Source organism: Anopheles maculipalpis, chromosome 2RL, assembly GCF_943734695.1.
Source record: "Anopheles maculipalpis chromosome 2RL, idAnoMacuDA_375_x, whole genome shotgun sequence".
NCBI classification, from domain to species: Eukaryota; Metazoa; Arthropoda; class Insecta; order Diptera; family Culicidae; genus Anopheles; species Anopheles maculipalpis.
This window is the reverse complement of record NC_064871.1, coordinates 71,145,958-71,170,706: the sequence shown is the minus strand read 5'-3', so window position 1 is coordinate 71,170,706 and position 24,749 is coordinate 71,145,958. Positions and strand designations below refer to the sequence as shown.

Here is a 24,749-nt window from a genome sequence, read left to right as displayed (position 1 = left end):
CAGAAATGTACCCAACCCAAGAAAAAAAAATGATCACAGAAAATAGAAAAACAAATACAGAAAAACCACAAAAACAAGAATACTACAACACAGGAAAAATGCCAACTCCGGAAAAGAATACCTTCAGTGACACAGACGTCACTCTCAGTGAAACAGAAATCTTCATGAGCCCAGTAGACAAAAACGTAAATCTGGAAATATCTCCATAAAAAAAAGTAAAGCAAATCAAAGAAAAAAAAAAAAAAAAACCAACAAACACATACACACAAAAAAAGAAAAAAAAAATTAACACAGGAACCCCATACAAAAAGAAAAACACTAAACACATATAAGCCAACACATAAATACACACAAAACAAATAAAACCATCATAGAAAAATGCATAAAATAAAAATCCTACAAGCAAATATACAAAGTATCAAAAGTAACAAAGAGGAAATAAAACAATTAATAGTAAAAGAGGAAGTTCATATAGCGTGCTTCCAAGAAACATGGCTAAAACCAGAACAAAACTTTAGCATACCAGGGTATAACATAATAAGAAAAGATAGAATAGACGGATACGGGGGAAGCTGCATCCTAATTAAAAAACAATTAAAATACAAAGTCAATGAACTTCAAGATGTAACTGGAAACATACAAACAGTTCACATAAATCTCATAGATGGAAACACTCACATAATAACAACATATATTGCACCACAAATAAGCACAATAGAAATGAAAAACCACATAAATAAAATCATCCACAACACATCAACACACAATAATATAATAATAACAGGAGATTTCAACGCACATCACACTTTCTGGGGAGACGATAAAACAGATAGAAAAGGAGAAATAATAATGGAGGAAATAGAAAACTCCAACCTAATCATAATCCCAAACAACACATACACACACATACCAACAGACACAAACAAAAGACAAACATCCATTGACCTCACTATAGCATCAAACGAAATATACAATCTAATCAAGAGAAATATCAGAGACCAACACATAGGACACAGCAACCACAAAACAATAGAAATTATAATAGAACAAAACGCAAAAATCGAACCACATATCGTATTCAACAACAACAAAATAACAAAAGACATAAACCTTATTGATACAAAAAAAATTAACACCATAAAACAATTCAGCAATCAAGTTAAAAAAATCATTAAAAACAACAAACACAATACACGCTTCAAACTAAAATCATGGTGGAATGAAGAAACTAAAACGGCTATGGAAAACAGAAATGCGGCAAGAAGGGATTTCAATAACAATAGATCCATAGAAAACGCAATAGAATACAGGAAAAAGTCAGCTATATTAAAACAAAAAGTGAAAAAACAAAAGCAAAATAATTGGGAAAACACCATAAATGAAATAAACGAAAATACAGATTTAAAGGAATTATGGAACTTAGTAGGAAGAATAAATAATAACCAAAATAATACTCAACAGTCCAATAAAGAAAACAATTTAATACACAACGACAAAACGAAAGCAATAGAGTTCATAAAAACAAATTTCGTAGACAACTCAAGATCCAAATTCAAGATAGATATTAACGTAGTAGAAGAACAAAGAACAGAGCTCATTAATACAGAAATATGGGAAAAAATTCTAAAAAGAAAAAAGAACACAACACCCGGAAGTGACAAAATAACATACAACATGCTAAGGAATATCAACCACAAGACCTTAGAAAAAATTATAGAAGAGGGAAATGCCATGTGGAACAAAGGAGTTATAAAAAAACACCTTAAAGAAATAAAAATTATAGCCATTTGTAAACCCAACAAAGACGCACAACTGATCGAAAACTACAGAACAATAGCCTTGATACACACAATAATAAAAATATTCAACTCAGCTGCCTTATTGCAACTAAACAAACACATAGAAAACAACATGATACTCCCACAATTTTCCTTCGGATTCAGAGCAAAAAGGACTATAAATCAATGCATCAATTACATAACCAATGAAATATACCACAATAATAGAAAAAACCTAAAAACAGGAATAGCCTTCATAGATCTTGAAAAAGCCTACAATAACGTAAAAACAAAAGTCCTCATCGAAAAAATGATGGAATCGCAGATACCTTGCCAGATTACCAGATGGGTTAAAGCATTCTTAACAAATAGAACCATAACAATTGAAAGCAACAACCAAACTATAAAAAAACTCATAACAGATGGCCTTCCACAAGGCGACGTCATGTCCCCAACTTTATTCAACCTCTATACCAAAGACCTTCACAACCAAATAAACAACCCACAAACAAAATTGATACAATACGCGGACGACTTTGCAATTATAACTCACGGAAAATCACACACAGAATTAGAAAACAACCTCCAAACAGCACTAAACAAATTCATCGAGGAAATCACAAAAATAAACTTCACTATAAACACAACAAAAACCAAATTCATGACCTTCAATGAAACAACAAACAGGATAATTCTAATCATACAAAACAATCCAATCGAGGAAGTCAATACATACAAATACCTAGGAACAATAATAGACAAAAAACTTACATTCAAAAAACACATAGAACACATAAAAAACAAAGCAAATAGCAGATTAAACGTACTGAAAATACTATGCGCCAGGAAAAACAACCTCTACCCACACAAAGCCCTAACAATATATAGAGCAACCATCAGAAACATACTGGAATCAGGGTGCTCCTTCACAAAGAATAGTAATAAAAATAACCAAAACAGCTTAATAACTACAATACACCAAGCAATTAGGAAAGCGACAGGATGCACTAAAACTACACCAATAAATACTCTACACGCCATTGCCGCAGAAATCCCTTTTCAAATAAGAAATGAATTTACAACCAAAAAAGAACTGACAAAAAACATAGTATTCTCTAAACCTATAAGGCTACAACTCCTAAAACACCAAAGAACGAATTACAAAAAAAGAAAGAAAACATACCAAGAAAATTTATTTGAAAAAAACATCCAAATATACACGAATTTATACTTAGCCACAAACAACAACATCCAGGAAAAAATCACAATAGACACGTCACTCACAAACGAAATAGGAAAAAAAACTAACAAAGACAAGGAAACAATGAAACAAATAACATTGAAAAAAATAAATCAAAATAATCAAAATAGACCCAATATCTACACGGACGGAAGCATATGCAACGAAACAGCAGGAATAGGAATATACATAAAAACAAAAAACATTCACGCATATTATGACTACAAAATAAAAAACTACGCGTCCATAACCTCGACAGAAATAATTGCTATACACGAAGCGCTTAAGAAGGCAAACGAAATGAATTTATCTCAACCTATAATATATACAGACAGCCTTACAGCATGTAAGATAATACAAAATGCACAAGATGAAATACTAATAGAAGAAATAATACACAACATAATAAAAATAGGAGTAAAACTAAAGGCAGAGATAATCTGGATTCCATCTCACACAGGAATAAGAGGCAATGAAATAGCAGATGAGCTTGCCAAAAAAGGCACAATAACAGAGAACATCATTAAAAACAAATTCAGATACACTGACGTCATAAAAATATATCAAAAAGAAATGGAGAAACAGACACAAGAATGGTATAAAAACACAACAACAAGCAAAGGGAAAAAATTCACTGATTTTCAAAAAGACTTCCAATTTGAGTTATGGTACAAACACACAATATTAACAGCCAAGGAAGTAAAAATAGCAAACAAAATATTAACGGGGCATGACTTATCGGAATACTGGCTACACAAAATGAAAATAATTCAGGAAGGTAACTGTGATACGTGCAACACACCAAACACCGGTTGGCATAAAATTTTTGTATGCCCAAAGTTTAACAGACACAAAGACATTACCAAAGAAAATCTCATTAAAAACTGGCAACTCACATCCGGAAAGATGATCAAACTAATAATAGACCATTTAGAGAAAAACAAAATAGAAATATAAAAAAGCATAGAACAACAAAGAGAACATCGAATAGAGAAAACAATAGACACCGATCACCAACAAAAAAAAAAAATTAATAATAATAATACATACATACAAGCCAAAACCAAACAATAACCAGTCAGCACAGGACAGTATGAACTAAACAGGTATATATATAAAAAAAAAAAAAGATCTCAAACTCTAATCCATACATAGTATTTATTACACAATAGCCATATAAATTCAGTTTAACTGTACTTAATTTATTTTTATTTATTTATTTAGTTGTATTATTATTTTTATTTTATTTAGTTGAAATTAGAACTAGGAAATAAGATAGGTAAAAATAGGATAAGATTAGAAAAAGGAAAATAAGAAAACCACACAAAACAATAGGCACACAGATATCCTATCCCTTCCACGAGAAGAGAAGAGGATATTAAAAAGAAAAAAAAAAGAAAAAAAGGGAATACCCAAGAAACAAAATGCAAGGTTGGGGTTGCAAATTAATACCAAAGAGGTTTTTTAGGCTATATCAGGAGACCTATTGGTACAAAATCATTTTACAAACAGACACAAACTCTTAGAAACGAACCTCTAGTGCACATTTGTGAACAAATAACGTACAAAGAGAAAATACAAGAGTTTCAAACCACACACAGGAAATAATATATACAAACACAAAAACAATAGGAATAAAAAAAAAAAAATTAAATAAAAAATAAAAAAAAATATAAAAAAAATATATATATATAAAATAAAAAAAAAAAAGTAAAAATACGTACACAGAAAAAAAACAAAAATATATATATACGTAGTAAGTAAATAAATAAACAAAAACAACAAACACATACAAATAAACAAATATACACATTTTTATAAATACACAATCCAACAGGCAAAAACTCTCCTTACCATGAACTTAGACACGACAAGACACACAAAAGACATAGAAACGAAGACAGAGACATAAACAAACATAAAAAGAAACAAAAACAAAAACAGAAAAGCAAGAGAAATGGACACATGTCCTCTCTTTCTACCATGCAGTATGCCTCTGATTATGAGTCTTTGACATCATAGGAGGATACAACCTGCAACCAAGAAGAAGAAGAAGAAGAAGTGTTGTGTTTTGATGTTTCGTTTTCCTTTTTCGGTCCCTGCTTCGCCCCGTTTCTTCCATCCTCGTCCACTTCCAAATCAAAACAAACGTGCGCGCATACCCAACAATGAATGTACTGGCATTTTCCGACCTACCCTGAGCGGTGGTTGAAGGGTTTTCATTTTACACATCCACCCCGTGTACGCCCAACAGCAACCGAGCGCATCACACACTTTCCGCGACAGTGTGTGGTTCCGTAAAGTGTTTGTGTTGGTTGTGTTTCGTTCATTCTTCGTGTTTAGTTTTGTGTGGGCGACATATCCCCTACAACGTTTTATTAGCCATTGTGCGCTTGTATGTAGTTTGTGTGGATGGCAAAAGTGCTCTAGCTGGCGGAAGGGCAATCGAATCAATATTACTTCATGCATACGGTGAAGACGGAACGAGCACTGGACACGGTTTTTCTTTCTTCAGTGCTAGGAATCGATCAAGCGCTGCAGCACATCATAGAAGAGCATACGGCAGTGCAGTTCGCAAGTTGATTCGCACCGTTGCTTTGTTTGCCTGTGTGAAATGTGGGTGAAGCTGAGTGGATCGTTTACCAACAGCAGGGTGTTATCTCTTCCGAAAACTACGACTTGGTTAGAACAGTTTACCTGTGGCTGTGAAAGTGGTTGGCTGTAACTGTTATCTCTTCCTTCAACAACACGTAAACGGATCGAAACTACGCTGCAACTACCGTATGGAAGGATTGCATGGTAATTTCTCCCCTACTTGAACCGAGCCACCAAATAGCCAAATTAATGTCGAACCATTTCGGTAAAAAGTTATTCATTTCGATCAGATATTTAATCTCAGTAATGATGGGGTGCGCGGGTGCGATTGTGAAAGGACGCAGGAAGCAGGAAATAGAAATTTTATTGATTTTCTCACCTGCGTGCTGACGGTGCCGACATTTATTATGTTTACTCTGGCGGAGCTTTGATTTAGTGTTGGGAAAAAGCGAATCACAATCGGGGAGGTCATCTGAGGGCGGAGGGTTCTTCTCAACCGCCAGGCCGATGACGAAACACGGATTTGGATTCATTATAATGATTGCAATATGAAGATTTGATTGGGATTCACTTTTCCCAACACTGATTCTATCCCAACCGTCGTAATCAAATCCCTAAAGAATCCCAATCATATCAGATTTAATCTTTTCGCAATCCCTATGGAATAATCCCTTCGGATCGAATCCCAATGGAATCCGAATCGGATAGAATCCTTCAATTAGGACCCAATCCAATTCGAATCCTCCAATTAAGATCCACTCCGATTCGAATCTTCCTAGGGATTGAATTTTCGAGTCTTCCGAATCCAAATTTACCAACACCACTTTGATTACTACTGCTTTCGTTGCTAGCTCGTTAAACAATTACATTTTTTTTGTAGTTCTGTTATTCATCCACACACACATCCCCTCTTTTCAGCCCCAACGTACGCTTGCGACAGTAACAAAACCCAGCCAGCCAGCTCATTAACATTGTGGGGATAATCAATTTGATGAGTGGCGAGTTTATTTGTCACATTGGCTTGACGGCAGTAGTACTTCGTATGACGACGGTTCCATCGCTTCCAGCTGCTTTGGAACAACGCCAGGAGCAACACACAAGTACTAAAATTGCGTGACACACCAGTCGAAGGAAAACGGAAGGTCAATTCGTTTGATATACGACACCTCTTTCAGCTGTGGGCTAAATCCCAATTTCTTCCTGTTCGATGAGTCGTACTTCACTAGCAAGAACCATAATTGCGAAAATCGCATTCAAGTGCATCATCAGCTGCGAACGTGATAGATAAGAAAAGCAGCCGTGTGCTGCTGCTACTCTAAAGGCACTGTTAGCAACATGGAGGTATCAGCTGAAGAGTGGATGGAGCGGGCGAAGGAAAACATGAAGAAATTCCTCAACCGTGGTGGCGCTTGCCGTGGAGATGAACCACAAACGCTGGCCGGCGCCGCGCTGGAGAATACGCTCGGTTACGCCCTTAACCTGACGATGAAGGATCCGAACGAATGGACGGATGACGAGCTGCAGCAGGAGTACATGGAGCAGCTCTGCTTTTATGATGCCGAATCGCGCAAGACAATCGACAAGTTGACGCAGCAAATGTACGCGCAGGGTGTCGTGCCGGACGAACCGTGCCATCTGACGATCCTGCCGATCGAACTGTACGCTGAGGGAAAGCTCTACGAGGTGGCACTGTTTCGGTACCAGTTTGGCGAGCTTCCGGCGACTGAGCCGAAGTACATCGATTCGTACGGTCGTGTGTATGGTAGTTTTCGAGACTTTTTACGTAACAACAAGTACCCGTCGGCGGAGATGATGTACCCGAGGGAAGGGAAGCTTGAGGCGGGCGAAGAGAAAATGGTGCTTTATGAGGTTGGCAAAACACCTGCCTGGAAAGCGTACTACTTTAAAGCGTTGGACATTGCGACGGGAATAATCGGTAAGCCTGTTTTCTTTATTAGAATTAATTCGTGGCACAGATAGGGGCCTTTGTAATACTTGAAACTAAATCTTAGGATAGGCTAGTTAAAGGACAGGATTATGAATATGTTTCATCCAAGAATATTTTCAAGCAGTGGGATACTGTAGTGAGAGAGAACTTGTACAGGTGAACTAAAGGCTCTGCTGAAAGACAACTTGAGCACTTTACTAGGACGATGGCTGGTATAGTGTCCGGTCCCTAGGTTGAAAGGTGACCTAGATTTTTTTTTAGCTTTTTCTACAGAATTATGTATAAACGTCATAACAGCGTCATAGCAGCGAAATCCGGAGACGCATACTACGGCTTTCACCGTCTGCTGAGATCCAGAATTCGTCAGCGACTCCCAGTTCGGCACGAGGCGTTGGGGAGCACAGCAAGTTCGTTGGCTGGATCAGGTGAAGGGTGATCGGGTCCTGTCGGAGATCGGGTGCCTACATGGATGGGAAGCTGCAACCAGGAATCGAGTTTCCTGGCGATCTATTGTTGACCGGGTCATGTCACGGCGACGTGCTCTTTAAAAGAGCAGGCCAACATGATGATGATGAATGACGTCATAAATTGAACGGATTTTTTTTGCAATGAATTCATTTGAAGCTATCTCGGAATCGCGTGATCAATGCAATGATGCCTTCGACTTCGTCATTCACCGGACGTAGTCCAGTCTTCGACTGGTCTTCGATTGTTTCAACATTAATCATGTGCTTTGTTTCCAGCATAAAACAGCATTAGGCATCATTGTAGTTTAAGAAATAGCTGCACGACAAAAAATTTTTTTTAAAATCTTGTAATATGCATTCTTAAGGAACGGCCTGGCCGTTTCTGGCAGCTGTTTTGGTCGCCGGTATGCCGGTGTGTTATCTACTTAAACAAGAAAATCATAACATCATTTCAGCGAATGAAAATACACGTTTTGATGTATAAATAATGATCAGATGTAACCAAATTCCTTATTATATTACTTAAGTAAATTATTCCACTCGAAAAATTCAAAGCCAATCAAAATGAGGTCTGTTAGTTCGTTCTAGTAATACTTTTTTCTCTTCTCTATTACTTGTAGGAATCGCTGGTGCAACTGGCGCTATCTTCCTGTCCGGTGGTATTGCGACACCGTTCGTTGCGGCCAGCATAGGGTCGGCATTGTACGCAACCGGCCGTTCGATAGATGTGCTGCGGGACAAAAGTGCCCACCAAGAATCGTTAAACCCGTTCCGCGATTCCGAATCGCGTACCGCTTGGCTGAGTCTTACGGCGCACGTGCTAACCTTCGGCACAATGCCACATATATCGGCACTGTCCGGTGTTGCCTCCACTAGCCACAGTATCGCCACCGGCTTCAAGGTGTGTAACTTTATCAACGAGACGGGCAACATCATTAGTGATCTGGTGATTTGCGACACATTGTCGGCAATGCATTCAAACTATTATAATGCCTCGATCGAAACGCGGCTAGCGCATGCCGCATCGATCTGCTTCTGGACAAAGACCACCATCAGCATCCGGCAGGCCGAGCTGATGATGAAGAACAATGCAATCGTTGCGCTGAAGCTGTTCGGCTTCGAGGATCACTGTTGCGAGTACTTTAACAACGATTCCCATGCGATCGATATTGGACTACGCATAGCGAAACATTCGCTCGAAACCAATGTGCAGATCGTGTCCGAACCGAGCGATCCTGGTGCAATTCGAATCGATAGTACGCGATTCCCCATCAGGGAACTGTTACGGCTTGAACCGAACGAGGTTGAACTGCTGTTTGAAGCATTGCAGGGTGTATCATCCACACCGGACGATCGTGCACTGTTCGACGAAATGCGATCGTTGGTTTGTTTGGCAAAAGGTGCCCTGGAAGAGGATAAACTTTGCACCCTGGTACGGCTTCTGGCGGAGGAAGCAGAACGTGAATGTCTACCCGTGAGCGACGTTATGGAAATGCTACTCCAAACTTACGCCACCATCAAACGGTACGAGTTGCAAACCGATGTAAAGCCTACCACATTCCGCCTTTCGATAGAACATGGCGGATGTTGCGTAGGACGCGGTTTGTGGATGCGCCTAAAACGGGCGTACATTTTGTTTGCCTCTAAGCAAACACATCCACTACCGGGGGAGCTGACAACGGAGGATGGTGCTACCAAGGAACCAAACGTGGACGACGGTGATAAGGATTCAGACCGTCTTATCAGGGCAGTAATGGAGCTGTCCGAAAAACAGTGCTACCGTCTGTCGGAGATTATCCGCCGTGATCCAAATTACTTTTCTATTTTTAAGCAGAAATCTTTCGAAACTATCGAGCAGCAAGGCTCCGCCGAGGGTGAAACAGCCAGCCAAACGGAGCAACTTCTCTACGACAAGCTTAAGCTTAATATTCTGAAAGCCTTAGAGCGGGAAGGGCAGGAAAGCTAAACCGCCGTAAGGAAAATTGAAACTGCGGTAAGTTTGATGTCTTATTATACACATTGCTTTTCCCAAACCGAAGCTCCAAGGGGAAAGTTACATGCGCTGTTTCAAAAAAAATGTCCGTACAGTGTAAGCCAATGAAAAGAATCATTTTCGTGACAGAAAATGTCTTCTAAAGTAACTTAAAAATCGAATATATCAATGAAATGGCGTTTGCAGACCGTAATCGCAGCTAAAAAATGACATACGGTTCGAAAAACTGTGTGTTTGTTTGTTGTACGCATAATTTATTATGTTTTATTTTTTTAATTATGCATGATAATGAACACATGGAATTGATTTTATTCTTTATACAAAATCAGTGCTGGTTGACGATAACAATACATCAATTATTGTCTTTATATCCCTGTCTTTGCTGTACGGACAATTTTTTGACACAGTGCAGGCACGTTTTATGGGTGGATTTTTGTGTTTTTGTCTTTTTGAGGGCGTGCAAGAAAAACAGCGCGCAATATGCTGTGTGCAAGCAAATATGAGCAATATAGAAATGAGTGAAACATATCAAACAAACTAGCAACTAACATTTTTACTAATATAAAAAAAAGAAAACCAATACAAACATACGAAAGCATCCATTTATTAGCCAAATTTATAGAAATATAGCGGCAAAGAGGAACGAATCATGAAACAACCAGCTTTTGTAGAGTGATCTTAATGAATCTAGTAATGTGTCTCCTGGCAGGAGGGAGCACAATGGAAGCCATAAAACAAAATGAGTATAACTACAATATACAAAGCAAATTTAGGAACAAATTTATACGACCATTGTGCAACAAATCGTAAACGATACATATCAAATACAAGACGAGTAAAATGTGTAGCTGCATGATAATGTTATAGGAAGAGAGTATTTACATCATATTCTAGTCGTTAAAGCTTGATTAATTTCCCAACCACAATAGAGTTTCATGTTTAGATGTGTTCCTTGTAAAGAAGGGAGATAATCGCCTGTGATGGCAACATAGACGTGAATGGAAGATTATTATATGGCTTTGCGCTTCCACCAGCATCAGCAGTGGAGTTGCATCAAACAATCGCAAGACACTAACAAATTGACAGGACAAATTTGGCAATTTGTAGCAAAGAGAGCAGAAGAGTACTTTGGATTGCTTTGGATCGACGAGCCAAATCCGAGGCGGAATTAGCCCCTTCGTTGCAGGACCCTGTAATTCTACATCCTGTGACTGGGGGACAAAGGCGATGCAAGCTGTACGAAGGCCTTTGCCGGAATATCGGCACCCATCAGGCCATCAGTATTTACAACAACCGTTTTTTTTTCGTTTCATTTTAGGCTTCGGCTCGTGGCTTCCTTTCCAGGTGGGGTTCATCCCTAGTTGCTTAGTCCGCTTCTGAGTCAAATAATTAATTTATTTAGTTGCATATAAGCTCATTCTTCAAGGAGAAGTGAAGTTTATTAGACAAAGGTTGATATGGCTTCCTTCTAGCATGGATTATCTATCATTACGGTTTGAATAACTGATTGATACACAACAAAAAACAACTTTTTGGGATTTTGAAAAAGTTTTTCAAACGTACATATACCCCACAAACATCCTCAAGTTTGACTGAAGAGATCTTTGAGTATATTATCTACGGCGTTGAATACTGAAGAGCTTCTCGTCGGAGAACAGGAATATCGTCGGCACTTGCAAGCTTGCAAGCAGCGAACTAAGTACTCTCAATGCCTTTACCCAAGTTCCGTAATCAAGTTCCGATACATCCTTAGAAGATGCGTATGGACCCACTACGCAAAGTTGTTACAGTTGTTTTGGATTCTTAGTCTATTTTTTTTTATTATTATTCCAGCTCTAAAGCACGGTTGGCATGATTCAGTTAGTTGTTTACCCCGGTTATAGTCAGCCTAAGACAGTGCACATGCAAACACACAAACAGAAACAAACTACATATACACCTAAGTACATACACACGTGCTTCCTTGATGCTTTAAGTGCGTTGTTTTACTGTTAAGCCCTTAAACATCATCCTCATTATTACAACTCTTGTTACTTCGCAGCGCGTACAAGCTTTTCCCGTTTTTCCCGCTGTTTATCCTGACTGAGTCACAAACGACGATGATTGGTGAGTCCGTTAAGCAAGATGCACAAAACAAAGGAACAAATCAAAACAAAAACAAAACAAACATAATCAACTAATATTTAATCACCTTTCTACCTGAAGAAAAACCAAAACACACACTAAAACACACATACACACACCTTTGATGCGAATATAAAGGCAAACTTTTTGCTAGCGACAAACCGCGATTTCGAGACAGTTTATTTTTAAGTACTCTATTTACTACGAACTGTTTGTAAAGTTTATTTTTTACTCTTCGAAGAAAAGCCACAAAAACACACAAACGAAAACACAAAACAAAAAGGAAACTAGTATAAAGTGATAGATTGGAAGAATTTAACCAGCGTAGAAACATATGGCAAAGCAAAATATTTATACAGGACATTGCGAGTGAGTGATTATGAAATCCACTACAACAACTACCATTTAACTACTACTATTACTAGCAAATTTAGAAAAAACAACAAACGAAAAACGTACCGAGTTATGGAAAGCTTTGTAGGGATATGTAATAGCATGTAATATCTTTAAAAAAAAAACGTGTAGTACATAAGAAACAGATATATGGAAAACAAAACATTTTAAAGAAATCTAAACACATAAAACGAATCTATAACACTGTTTGGAATAGTATGAGAGAGTATATAAAGGTAACAAAAAAAGAAGGAAAAACAGTCGAACAAACCGTGACAACAACAGCAACAAAACACCAAAAATTTGTAATGTGTCAAAAAAAAAATGTAATGAAGGAATGGTTGGAAAGAAGTTCGTTAAAGCTTGTGAAATGGTGAATTTTAAGTGGCCAGCAAAATCATTCCTCTTGTACTCAATTCAAAGCTAATACACCAAACAGTTGTTGGGCTGTATGTTACCCATTCCAGTTTGTTAGTTCCGTGGCGCAGATAAATGTCAGGTAGCGGTGATAGGCGTGTAGGTCCAACTTACGGGGGTTTTTTTTATTGCTGGATCGAGTAAAAGCATCAACGATTATGGTAAACACTTGAGATGAAATGCTAAACTAAGCAAGATGACATGGTAAACAATTTCATTTTATAGTAAAGCTACCAGATGATATTGTAATCGTATCAGATGAGATTGTAAACTGCCTTCAAACTAAAGTTCAAAACAAGATCAACTAGATCTCGTATTTGGCAATACCGCAAGCAGGCCGCTGATCAATGAATCCGTGTTCCACTTACTTAACCTGGATCGACATCACCCACCTCTCGAAGTATCATTAGACGTAACTAGCAGCACGACTAACACTAACGATAGAGCACGAGCCTGGAAAATTTTAACAAATTCCGACTATTTACTTTAAGATTATTGTTGATCACTCCGCTCTCCGCTTTATCCCCGTGGACGAATCGTAGTCTACGCTTCATGACATCAGACAGAAATCGCCTTCCCTTCTTCCTCTGGAAATTCTTAAATACCAGACGAAACACCCGTTCCCTTCCTTACACGACGAGGCTTGGTATTGGCTATTTGCGATCGCCTTGCAAAGCATTTTGGCCCCTCCCTTTCAAGGCAACTAGCAATACTTCTTCGATCTGTCAAGATTTTAGGGACACTCTAGAAAATATTACCGACTGCGCTAATATTCCCTTTAAATTGCACTTCAGTTTTGAACGCACTAAAACGCCTGAAGCTTTCCTTTACCCCAGGTCCGGATGGAATTTCTTCATCGTTTCATTTGTCTCTTCGCACCTCATCCTCTTCCCCGATAATCTGGATATTTAGCTGCCCATCTACAAAGTTCGGATTTCGCTCAGATGTGGCAAATTACCGTGGAATCTCTGGAATTGGTGCTCTTGCTAAAGCTTTTGAATCGATCGAGTATGAATTCTTTCTGTCGTGCGTCACTATTTATTGAGGCACGGCTTTATGTCGAATGGATCTATTGTATTAAAAGCACTTGAGCTAGGTCGCGAAGTTGACATCGACTTTAAATCGGCTTTCGATAGGCTCCCTCTCACAATCTTCTGCTGAACTCCCGCTCATACCAAATAAAGAAATACTTTTTCCCAATCAGATTGCTTTTTAATGTCCACAGGTCCGCATTTTAAGTCCACTTCTTTTCGTAATACTATTGAATGACCTTTGCAATATCCTTCCAAAGCCGACCGGGTGGTGGCGCCGGTCTTCAAACGGCTGGACCGGGGTTCATATCCCATCTGCACCGTAGTGAGGACTGACTATCAAACTACCTGTTATCGGTAAGTCTAGTAAGCCATTCGATGGCCGGCATGACCTTATTAGCAGAGGGTTGTTAAGCCAAGAAGAGAGAATGGCAATCTCTCAAGATAATTTATTCATCCTCCACTATTGACTACTCAAGTGCTTTCTACAAATTTATGTTGACAATTTTCGTATGTATTGTTCGTCGAATGAGCTTTTGTTTTGCAATGAAAAATGCTTTGTTTTAAGTTATAGCCATTCCAGATCTCCTCTCTTATTTGATTATAAAATTAATGGAACTCCGTTATGTCGCACACCTTGCATGAAAGATTTTGTTGTTTGGTTTGATCGCAAACTGAACATTGATGGACAAAATTCTGCAATCTTGACCAAAGCCTACAAGTCCTTAGGAATGATACGAAGCATAATTGAATATCTGTATTCAATAATTCAGTTCATTTAAATGGCAAGGCAAGTTCTCTTGTTATAGCCATCTCAAGACTAGAACGTGTCAAAAAAAAATTTTATAAATGTTTCCTTCTGCAAATGTTTTTGTCCTTAATATGGTCCGTTGCCTCCCTGTACGGATAGATGTCGAACGCTGAGCCTGAACATCATTCATAGCCTCCAATCCTTACCCACAATAGCGATGTTCATTTCCATCTCACTACTGTTGGGTTACACGCCCCAAATCGAGCCCATAGATCCCACACCTCCCTTGGCAATAGAGTCGCTTCGTACCGCTGCCGTGTTTGATGATTCTTTCCAATGCGGTTTGCGAATTTTTTGCGGGAATGCTCATTTGTTTGATTTCTGTACATCTCTATCTGTCTTTCGTCATCGCCTTCGTTGCTCCCTCTTCCGCTCCTAGTTACACATTCCCTATCTTCATCCATAATCATACCAAAATCCTTATAATTAAGTACTATTAGTTAAGCTATGAGTGGACAAATTAATTCAATAAAACATAAAGCAAAAAACCATCATCTGGCAACTTTACAATAAAAGAAAATAGTTTATCATACCCTCTGAAGCTATTGCAATGCCGTCTAGCTTAGTTTACCATTTCATCTGAAGTGTTTACCATTATCATGGATGGTTTTACATTATCAACAGAAAACTCCTGTACTTTCTCTCACGTTTTCACGCAGAAACGGTCAATTAAACAGCAGCATAAATTTGCGTGAAGCAAGTAGAACGTAAACATCGGGGGTTTTTTTTAATAAGATGCATTTTGTAACTTCCATTTTTTTGTAATAACACATCTGGTTAAGCCAAGCAGAAATATTTAAATTATATTTTTTCTACGTGTTTTTCGATTATTAGTTTGTTTTATGCGATGTTAGTGGTTTGTTGCTTTGCTGACGTGACGCCACGATCGGTGATCACGAACTTAAGCTTTAATGTGGAAAACCAAAATTGTTCTCGACAGTAGATTAAAAGCAAAGGAGTAAAATAAAACAAATGTTTCCTTGGCAAAAGGCAAACAATGTATCTCATTTACCTAATGTGCTTTTGCTTTATTTGTTACTTTTTTTTAAGGATAACGCTTACAGATGTTCGGGAGCTGATTATTATGAGCATTATATGGATGTATATAAGCGATATAATGTATCATATTTTCCATTTCAATCAATCTATTGAAAGCTCAAATTAATCGACCGTTTTCATTGGATGTGTGTGAGCGATTGGTGCCGCGAATACATCTCCTTAAATTGCAATTGTTTCAGATTTAAAATTTTACACACACACACACAACATAAAACGGAAGGAGTAAACAAAAAAGAGAATCTGAAATTTTAAACCTACTTAACGTATATTAAAATCGAATCAAAAACAAATCAAATCAAATGTAAACGTGACAATGTAACCATCCTATTAATGCTGCATATTTACCACTAAAAACGACATTCGCGAGCGAAGTCTCCGGCCCCGTTTTCTATACCTCGCGCCATGCCTTACGGAAGTTGCGAGTAGCGTGGCGGGGTACGCCAAATTGCACTCGAGTTTCGCTTTAGCTTCTGCGCGTCGATCGAAGGGAAGAGTACGCGCAGATCGGGCGTCATCGGTTGCACGGAAAACAGCCGATCAATTATCTTGCTATCGATTTGGCCCTGCATCGCGAGTTGCTTCCAGTATTCGGGTGCTGAAAAACAAGTACACACATTCGTAAGAGAGACAACATGAAAACGAAGTGTCCCCATATTGCAGACGACCGGAGGAAACTTACTCTTCTTGCACCATTCCGGCACCGGTGGTCGCTTTTTGTTGCGTGGTTTGGCGTTTGGATCTTCCTCTCCTTCCTCATCGGTGGAATCATCTGTGTCGATCATTTCGAACGTGAACAACTGGCTTTTGGCGGCGGTAGCCAATTTCTTCTTCGCAGCCTGTTGCTGCTGCTGTTGCTGCTGCTGGCGTAATTTCTGCTGGTACAACTGCTTGTGTAGTTTGACTTCATGGTTTTCCTTAGCCTGGCTATGTTTCAGCGTTTCCAGCAGCTCTCGGTCGATTCTGGAAGGCGAAAAGAAAGAAAACCAATAAACAGGGTAAGTTGCCAACTATTGCACACTATCGTCCACAGCACCGTTTGCCACGAAACGAGGTATTTCCCCTTTAAAAATATCGCCTGCTTTGAAGCAAAAATTCATCTTAGCTTTGGTTTTGAATCGAGGAGACATGATTTTTAAGGGGAATTGAGTTGCTATTGAATGCAGCAATCGAATGGAGGTCGGAATTTGACAATTACTAACATCGTTACTGTTCAATATTTGTATCAAAAAAAGTTTAACGGTCCCCATTATTGCACACAGTATCCTCTTTTTCAAACCCTGTAAAAATATTTGACAGTTTCACTATCAGTGGTAGAAGAGTTTTGCGTTTATCATCGACGTGCAGCAAGTAGACGATGAGTCGATGTGTTGAACGAAGGACATCCAAGTAAACGCGTTTCATACTCTACCCAAAGCACTGTTCGAGTGAAAAACACCAATTTCAGGACTCCTTTTGGTTGGTTCTTCTAAGCTCATCATGCAACAGTTCCGTTGCCATCCAAGACTCGAAAAAAAAAAACTGCAAAAATTCGTCACTTCACTGCGATTGAAAGGAATAACTTCTATGTCAAGTGCTACGCGAATTCCGAAATCAACTATAAAATTTCGCCTTCCATCGTTATAGACAAAGGAAGTTCTGCCGAGGACCAAATACTATTCGCTAACGCGTAAGGAGGCAATTTATACAATAAAACAGATCCAAAACTTCAAGATCCCTATCTTGAAACACGCTTTAATTTCTACAGTACCAGGTATAGCCAGAAAACTAGGTATCTGTGATCTGTGAATTGTTATAATTACTTTTTCTTTTCAGAGCTCAAAATTATTATATATTTTTAGTATTTGTCATTGCTGGAATCGCATTCTATCAGATCAATTCTAAAGACGCGATGGAAATTTATAAGCCACCAGGGTCTAATACTGTATTGATTGAATTAATTATTTGTCCAGAGAGTATTAAAAAGATTGCTACTAACGAACGAATTAAAATTCTAAAGATCACAAGCCTTGTTCACCTATGGCGAATATGGCTACAGATCGTAGAATTTTAAGGCAAACTTAAAACAGAAATTCCGTCGTTAAACGCCTACCGCATCAGGAACGGGAAAATATTCAGATGAACAGATGGACAGTGCAATAAAGCATTGCGTGAATCATTATTGCTTAACCCGACCAGGCGTGTATTTATGTAAAAGGTACGTAAATCAGGTGTGTAATAATTTGCAAATGATCCTATTGTTGGTTTTCCGATTTTTGATGAATTTTGTAATATATATTAACATTACCTTTGCTGTTCGGCCATCTGTTTTGCCAGCTCGTCCCGCTTCTGATCGGCAAGCGTCCTTTGCTCTTCCAGCTGCCGACGCTTCTCAAACTCTTCCAGCTTGCGCGCCTTCTTCTGCGCATCGATACGCATCTTTTCCTGCTTTTCATGAACCAACTTGCGATACTTTTCCTCCTTCTCGCGTACTAACCGTTCCGCGTGCTCACGCTTCTCACGCTCCATCGCTTCCCGTTGCGCAGCCGCCAGCCGTTGCTTTTCTTCGCGCTTTTTCTTCTTCTCATCGAGCAGCGACGAGGTGGACGAGGCTGCCGATAATGTTCCGCTGCCACCACCACCACCATTAGCACGGTCCCAGCTAGAGTCACGCGATTGACTACGTGTCATTTGACCAGTGCCACCACTAGCGGTCGTATGATGATGCACGGCTCTGCTCTGCATCTGAGCAGCTTTCGAGGCCGATGATGCTTTCGGTACGGGTATGGTGGCCGCGTTAGGCGTATAGACGTTGGATGCAAGCGGTTTGGCGTGTGCCGATCGAACCATGCCCTGTGTCTCGATGCCGTGCATTGTCGGTGTGCTAACCGTCTTCAGGAGGCGGCCGATCTGTGCCTGCGGTGTACCAATCTTCGAGGATGTGGTAGCACACTTTTCAAACGCTTCAATCCGGCTCTTGATCGGACTCATCACGCACGGATTGAAGAGTTCCTTGTTTTTCTTCGCTTCCGACATCGTTTTGGTGCTTCCGTTCACAGCTACCCCACTGCTAGCACACTTCTTCAAGGTGGAGGAGAGATGCTTGGGTTTTGGACCCGTTGCCGGTGGTGCCACTTTTTGCTCGAACGATGGCGGTTTCACTTTTGTTTGCTCTGGCAACTTGCTCATCTGGGCGGGTGAGTTTTCTACCACTGAGTCGTCTTCGGTCATGATGCTAGCATTGGCCGCCATTGCTCCTTCCTGCTCACCATTCGAGCGCTGATCCTTATCAATAACGAACGTTTCATTCGCTCGCTGTACTGGTGGTCCGGATCGATTTGGTTCGGTTCCATCCTTGGCGATGTCACGTTCGTTATCCATGGGCGAGCTGATCGTAAACGTGCCATCCTGCACCGACGAGGGCAAAACGAACGTTCCATCCGAAGAAGGCAAAGGTTGCGTCGTGTATGTTCCATTCAAGTCAAATTGATCATTTGCACGTGCATTGGCTGCCGTTTGCAAAGGCATCCTTTCCAGCGCAATCTTCAGTGGACGCATTTGCTTTTCGAGCTGCGAGCGTTCCAGGTGTGATTGGGTTTGCTGCTCCTGTGCGTCCTCGTAGGTAGACCTTTCGGACGTCCTGGCTGACTGCTGTACGAGTGAAAGTTTTTCCGTTTTAATACGAATCGGTTCGATCATCACACTCAGCTCCTTGCTACCCGTTGGCAGCGCTGTCACCTGATCTGTCTGTTTGGCTGGCATCTTCAATTTTGTCCGGATTGGACGGCCACTGGCAGTGCTTGTGTTGCTGCTACCAACGGAGCTGTTCGTACTGTTCATCGTCGAGTCGGCAGACGAAACGGCGGAACTGGAGGCCGTATCATTGGAAGCTTCCTTTTCTTTTCCATTCTTTCCACCCGTTGAAGCCGGAACCTTCTTTTTCGTGCGTACCTTAGGAGCGGGCACTTTAGGTGGTGGCATCATTGGTGGAGGCATCTCTTCGTCGGATACAATTTCCACCTTCGGTATGGTCGGTGCAATGACCATCAGGGACAATTCCCGTGAGGTGGATGATTTTTTCTCCTCCTCCTCCTGAGGATGTTTTAATGCTTCGGAAGCACTCGAAAAGCCTTCATCGTTGCGTTTGCTGCCGGCCACTGGTGGAATAATCCTATTGGCCTGGTTTGCATCGTTCTCCGTTTCCATGTCCGCGTATGTTTGCTCCGGCGTGGCTCTCTCCTTAACCATGCTTCTATCGGTGACGACAGAGCTACGCTCGATCTTGATGTCGACTGTCGTTCCACCGTCATTACGAAGCTTCACCTTCAGTGTCGGTTCTTTCAGCTTCTCCTGTGCCTTGAGCCGGGCCGTTCTCGATGGACGGATAGCGGTACTCGTTTCAACCAGCTCGTTGCCCATTTCCATTGGTTGGGGTTCCTGCTCGTCGCCAGCACCTTTATTATCGGTAACGTTCAGCATGCGGGCCGACGATCGGACGTGCGATGCAGCGACGCGATCACTGGATACTTGAACTTCCGCAGTACCGCTGTTTAATGCAGTCTTAGACTTGCTACTGCGATCAGCATCTTGTTCATCTTTTTCCGAAATAGAGACCTGCCGCTTTGGCCGTTTCTTGTTCTGGATCGGTGTGCCCCGCTCGTTAGCAAGCGTAACACATTCGTTTAACTTCTTCTCGAACTCCTGAAAAGCGACAACATTTGTTAGTTAAATGTCGGCGTCGGAAATGTATACTTCGCTCGGAAGTAGAAGTGCTTACAGTGAACTCAACATCCATCGCTTTTTCACGGTCAAATGCTTCACCTATGAAGGTGTTAAACATTTCCAAAAGTTCATCCATTATGCTCCTTATGCCGTAAAATCGCCGGCAAATCGCGCTTGAATTAGATCTCACGTTCGTGGTTGGACAGTTTAGACCTGAAGTGCAAACTCACGCGTTGCACGGCACAGCACAGTATACATGGAACAAAAGAACGAAACCTAGCTGCTTGCTACTGCTGCAAAGCACACATTCTTTACAACACAATCAGAGTCCCTTGCACTCTGCCAAATAATCGGAGATAAATTTTCGTACGATCGAACGTTGGAACACAATAAAACACGCACAATTATTCGTAAATGGGACAAGCTTAGCGATCGAAAATAAAGCACAACACACAAGCACCAAACACACCGCTCGGAACCGCTCAAAATCGACGGCGTAACTTCAAATATTGAATGGACCGTTTTTGCAGCACACCAACACCATTGCAAGCAGCTGCTGTTCAAAAGGCTTTTTGAGCGATTTTGAACAAACGGAAAATTTCGTTGACAGCTATCAAGGTGTATATGTGATGGAAAGGGCCTTTTTCTAAAATATGGTCGTTAATAACATTTTTATTTATATAAATTACACGTACTTTGCGCTTTGTATTGTTTGGCAATAAGCAAAAAGTACCATTTGATAAGTGGAAACAAGTTTGGATTTTATTTGTATCCATTTTAATGATCAATTGCCTTTTTGCTTGAAAAATATAATTTGTCACGGCTATGTGTATACCTTGGGGAAATTGTTTCCATTTGTTTTTTTTTTAATTAGGTAGCCGCAGCTGACTACCGCCGTTGTTCGAGTAAAAATATCAAGAAAATTTCGTTTCACCGCTACGAATAGCTAGTAAAAACCATGTGAACAATGAATGAAACAACCCAGTTTAATGTAAGCTATTGCACGGATCCAACATTTAAGCTGGATGTCTTAAAGAATGCGTGCAACGAAAAGTGTGATATCTGCTGGCTGGTCGCAAACAACCCGTTGCGCTACGGTGAATTTATCGAGAAAACGTACAACAAAAATCAGAAAATCCGCGTACATTACTTTTGTTTGGTAAGAATCGTTGCCCTTCCAAAATTTGGCCTTAATGGTTCCATCTAACAATCGTCTGAATCGTAGCTTTCCGGTACTAATATCGCACAAAATGGGTCCGCACATGAAGGCATCGCTGGGTTTCGGATAAACGACATCATCAACAGCCATGCCGAGTATCGCAATAAACAATGTGCCTACTGTTCCCGTCCATCGGCGGCAATCGAATGTGCTCAACCTGAGTGTGTGCGCCGTTTTCACTACATTTGCGGCTACAACAATGGTTGCTTGACGCAGTTTCGCAACCAAATGCTTTCCTACTGCCATAAGCATTTACCCAAGCTGTACCATAAGCCCATTAATACAAGGGGGCGAGAATGTGATATTTGCTTCAATGATTTACCGCTGGTAACAGAAGCTGACTACAATCCGGTAGCGATCGTACGAACCCACTGCGACAAGGTGTGTTCCGATGGGTTTTTTCACCGTGAGTGTGTTCAGCGGTTCGCCTACACTTCGGGTTACAATTTCAAGTGTCCTTTGTGCTGGAATAAGTGTTTTCGCCGACATGCGGCTGACAGTGGAATCTTCATACCGCAACGAGAGTCGGCCTGGGAACGGGAACCGGGAGCATTCAAGGATCTGCACAAACGCAAATGTACCGCGGACAGGTGTGTATTGGTAAATTCGCGTAACAAAGCGGACGTGTCGCAATTGGTAGGCTGTAAGGTATGCGGTGGACGGTTGATGCATAAGGTTTGTTCGGGAGTGTCCAATCCTAGCGAATATCTTTGCAGTGCTTGCAAGGATGAATCATTTGCAAATTTGGTATGAGTAAAATTAAAGTAAAGGTAAAACGCTTGATTTGTACTACGAATGGAGAGGGCTTGCAATAACAATAAATATGCAACATGCAATTAACCTTCGTTTCAATTACCAAAATACATCCTTACTTCTATAACCATCTCGAGTCCAGTAGGTCATACATTTCGTAGGAGAGTTTCCATTTTCCCGGATAAGAAGCATAATAATTCTTTGTCTGTTCGTCGTATTTGCATTAAATTTTCAAGTAAGCGGAGAGTATTTATTATCGAGTCAATAACACCTAACTGAGAATAAAAAAAAACTTCTTTAGTTTATATTTATACTCATGTGCCAGATCGTGCATTGAATCGCTTCTAAAACATGCTACCGTTACCAAAAAATGACTATTCAGCTGCAAATTAAAGCGATTGGTCCCCAAGGCATGGATTAGTCGTCCAAAAAGTCAAAGTGCCATCCATACGAGCAAGACGGCAATTTAGATAAAAAAAACTATGTAAAAATGGAATATTAGATCAGGTGTTTGATTGCGGTATGCTAGAGATTAATTTGGTTTCCCAATTCCTCCTCTTATGGGTTTGGCAAATAGTTTCATAACGACCAGATCTTAGCTTCTTACTGGTGTTAGGATTTGCCTCCTTGGGATTCTAATATATGACGTGGGTTATCGGTGAAACTTCGTGTTCTAAAGCGATTCATGTCGCCGAAAAGCTCCTTTCGCTCACAGTTCTCACTACCGATTCAATTCTAGCCCTTGGCCATTTTCTTTTGGGACCTATTCCGCATATCAGTACGCACCATCCTGCTGCTCTCTGAACTACTAATGAAAAACTGAATTTTTACTGAAAATTTGCTAGGTGGCTCACTTACCCCTAAGCCCCACTTGCCCCATCGCTACATAAAACATCTTTACGGCTTTTCAAAGATTGCCAAAGACAATATAGCCTTATCATGTAGCTTTGATTGTAAGGGCTTTTAGGTAGCTCCAGCCTTTACAATCGAAATTACCATGTTCGACTGTTATATATGAAGCCTGACGTAAAATTCGCATAAACCACGGGACCATAGATTGATAAACATTGTGGTGGGAGACTGCTGGGCATAATATCCAACAACCGTCCACATCCGGAACCACTCAAAATCGAAGAAACGATGTATCTCTCTCACTCTCTCTCTCTCTCTTTCTCTCTTTTTTCTACTAACTGAAGATATAGATGCAGCTCTTACTGACATCATAAGCTACGGTCCTGCCTCTGTTGTTCCAGCCTCTTAGGAACAACGGAGCAAGCGTTCTAGGTGGCGCACTTAGGCATTCCAATCTATGATGAAATCAACGATTTTCCCAAAACCATTCGACTCTTCTGGGCATTGTTTTTCGATCATTTGTGCTCCACCAAGAGGCGGACGATGGTGCCAAATTGCTCCTTTTAATCCTGTTCATGTTCCTTCGAAAGTTCATGTTCGTTATCCTGAGTGATCTGTCGAAACGGATGCACCAGAAGCAGAAGCATCCGAAGCAACGTGTGCTACTTTGGCCCTGAGGGAGGTTGTCCTGGTTCGTTTTTGTATCCATCGGAGTGTACACTGAGGTCAGATGCTAACGGGGTTTCTACTGTTGCTGATACTGCCGTTTGTGATGCTGGTTCTGCTACTGATATTGAGATGTTGATATTGAAACTGCTGATGTTGGTGCTGCTGTAGTTGTAGGGTAGTTGAGAAAAAGAAGAATGTAACAGATATCACACCGGCAGACATAGATGTAGTAACGGAAACTGGGTCGGCCAACCTACAACACTTACATAGGCTGGTGCTTGCACCTACCCTGGTTGCCCAAGCAACCAAACGCTGATACCACCTATGCAGCGATAACATCAGCCGCAGAAGCTTCAACTGCTGCAGCACCAACATCAGCAGCTTCAACATCAGCAGCAGAATCACCAACAGCAGAAAACCCGCCAGCAACTGGAGATTGCGATGGACACACAACCGTGCCACGACAATCTCCCTCAGGGCAAAAGCTGCAACGAGCCTGTTGCTCCGGTTGCTTCTTTCTCTGATGCATCTCCCAAGAAAGCACCTCGTCAGGATAGCAAGATGATCAGAAAGAAAAGGAGTTTTTCGGCACCATCATTCGTCTCTGGGTGGGCACATCGCAAAGCCAGGCCCAAAAGACCAGATTCTAATGAAAATGGTCGATTTTATCATTAGTTGCAATGCCTAAGTGCGCCACCGGGA

General features: G+C 40.6%; 7 protein-coding genes across 8 annotated transcripts in view; 2 read left to right on the top strand and 5 right to left on the bottom strand.

Moving 5' to 3' along the window:
- The window catches only part of LOC126559926 (low-density lipoprotein receptor-related protein 6), a 44,846-nt gene extending 38,952 nt beyond the window's left edge, over positions 1-5,894 (bottom strand). The window contains exon 1 of the mRNA XM_050216089.1: positions 5,834-5,894. Within this exon, the coding sequence (XP_050072046.1) occupies positions 5,834-5,894 (61 nt within the window). The remainder of the gene's footprint in view (positions 1-5,833) is intronic.
- LOC126567447 (RNA cytidine acetyltransferase) overlaps positions 1-24,749 on the bottom strand; it is a 617,063-nt gene that overhangs the window by 204,894 nt on the left and 387,420 nt on the right. The gene's annotated exons all lie outside the window — the stretch shown is intronic.
- LOC126568770 (copper-transporting ATPase 1) overlaps positions 1-24,749 on the bottom strand; it is a 342,507-nt gene that overhangs the window by 180,701 nt on the left and 137,057 nt on the right. The window contains exon 1 of one of the 2 annotated variants that reach the window (XM_050225387.1): positions 20,507-20,510. The exons of the other annotated variant lie outside the window; for it this stretch is intronic. The gene's annotated coding sequence lies outside the window, so the exon portion shown is untranslated. Of the gene's footprint in view, positions 1-20,506; positions 20,511-24,749 lie in introns of those variants that run through there. 2 annotated transcript variants of the gene reach the window in all.
- Positions 1-24,749, bottom strand: part of LOC126556104 (cholinephosphotransferase 1) — a 257,829-nt gene that overhangs the window by 112,982 nt on the left and 120,098 nt on the right. The window lies entirely within an intron of this gene.
- Positions 6,949-9,994, top strand: LOC126555998 (uncharacterized). The gene is made up of 2 exons (XM_050211153.1): positions 6,949-7,549; positions 8,649-9,994. The coding sequence occupies exons 1-2, from the start codon at positions 6,949-6,951 to the stop codon at positions 9,992-9,994; spliced, it is 1,947 nt and encodes a 648-aa protein (XP_050067110.1).
- Positions 16,264-20,701, bottom strand: LOC126568809 (inner centromere protein B). The gene is made up of 4 exons (XM_050225448.1): positions 20,610-20,701; positions 18,141-20,533; positions 16,536-16,816; positions 16,264-16,451 (listed from the first exon to the last, which is right to left on the bottom strand). Exons 1-4 carry the CDS (start codon positions 20,688-20,690, stop codon positions 16,264-16,266), a joined length of 2,943 nt encoding a protein of 980 aa, XP_050081405.1. The 5' UTR covers positions 20,691-20,701.
- Positions 21,522-22,526, top strand: LOC126556232 (PHD finger protein 7-like). Its single transcript, XM_050211457.1, has 2 exons — positions 21,522-21,713; positions 21,780-22,526. The coding sequence occupies exons 1-2, from the start codon at positions 21,522-21,524 to the stop codon at positions 22,524-22,526; spliced, it is 939 nt and encodes a 312-aa protein (XP_050067414.1).

What these genes read in the sequence shown, in the direction of transcription:
- LOC126568809 (XM_050225448.1), bottom strand. Translation starts at nt 20,690, where the DNA reads ATGGATGAACTTTTGGAAATGTTTAACACCTTCATAGGTGAAGCATTT. An exon ending in CAGATGGCCGAACAGCAAAG is followed by an intron (nt 16,817 to 18,140) that starts GTAATGTTAATA and finishes TTCGCCTTCCAG; the next exon opens with AATCGACCGAGAGCTGCTGG. An exon ending in GCCGGAATGGTGCAAGAAGA is followed by an intron (nt 16,452 to 16,535) that starts GTAAGTTTCCTC and finishes CTTGTTTTTCAG; the next exon opens with CACCCGAATACTGGAAGCAA.
- LOC126555998 (XM_050211153.1), top strand. Translation starts at nt 6,949, where the DNA reads ATGGAGGTATCAGCTGAAGAGTGGATGGAGCGGGCGAAGGAAAACATG. An exon ending in CATTGCGACGGGAATAATCG is followed by an intron (nt 7,550 to 8,648) that starts GTAAGCCTGTTT and finishes TATTACTTGTAG; the next exon opens with GAATCGCTGGTGCAACTGGC.
- LOC126556232 (XM_050211457.1), top strand. Translation starts at nt 21,522, where the DNA reads ATGAATGAAACAACCCAGTTTAATGTAAGCTATTGCACGGATCCAACA. An exon ending in GCGTACATTACTTTTGTTTG is followed by an intron (nt 21,714 to 21,779) that starts GTAAGAATCGTT and finishes TCTGAATCGTAG; the next exon opens with CTTTCCGGTACTAATATCGC.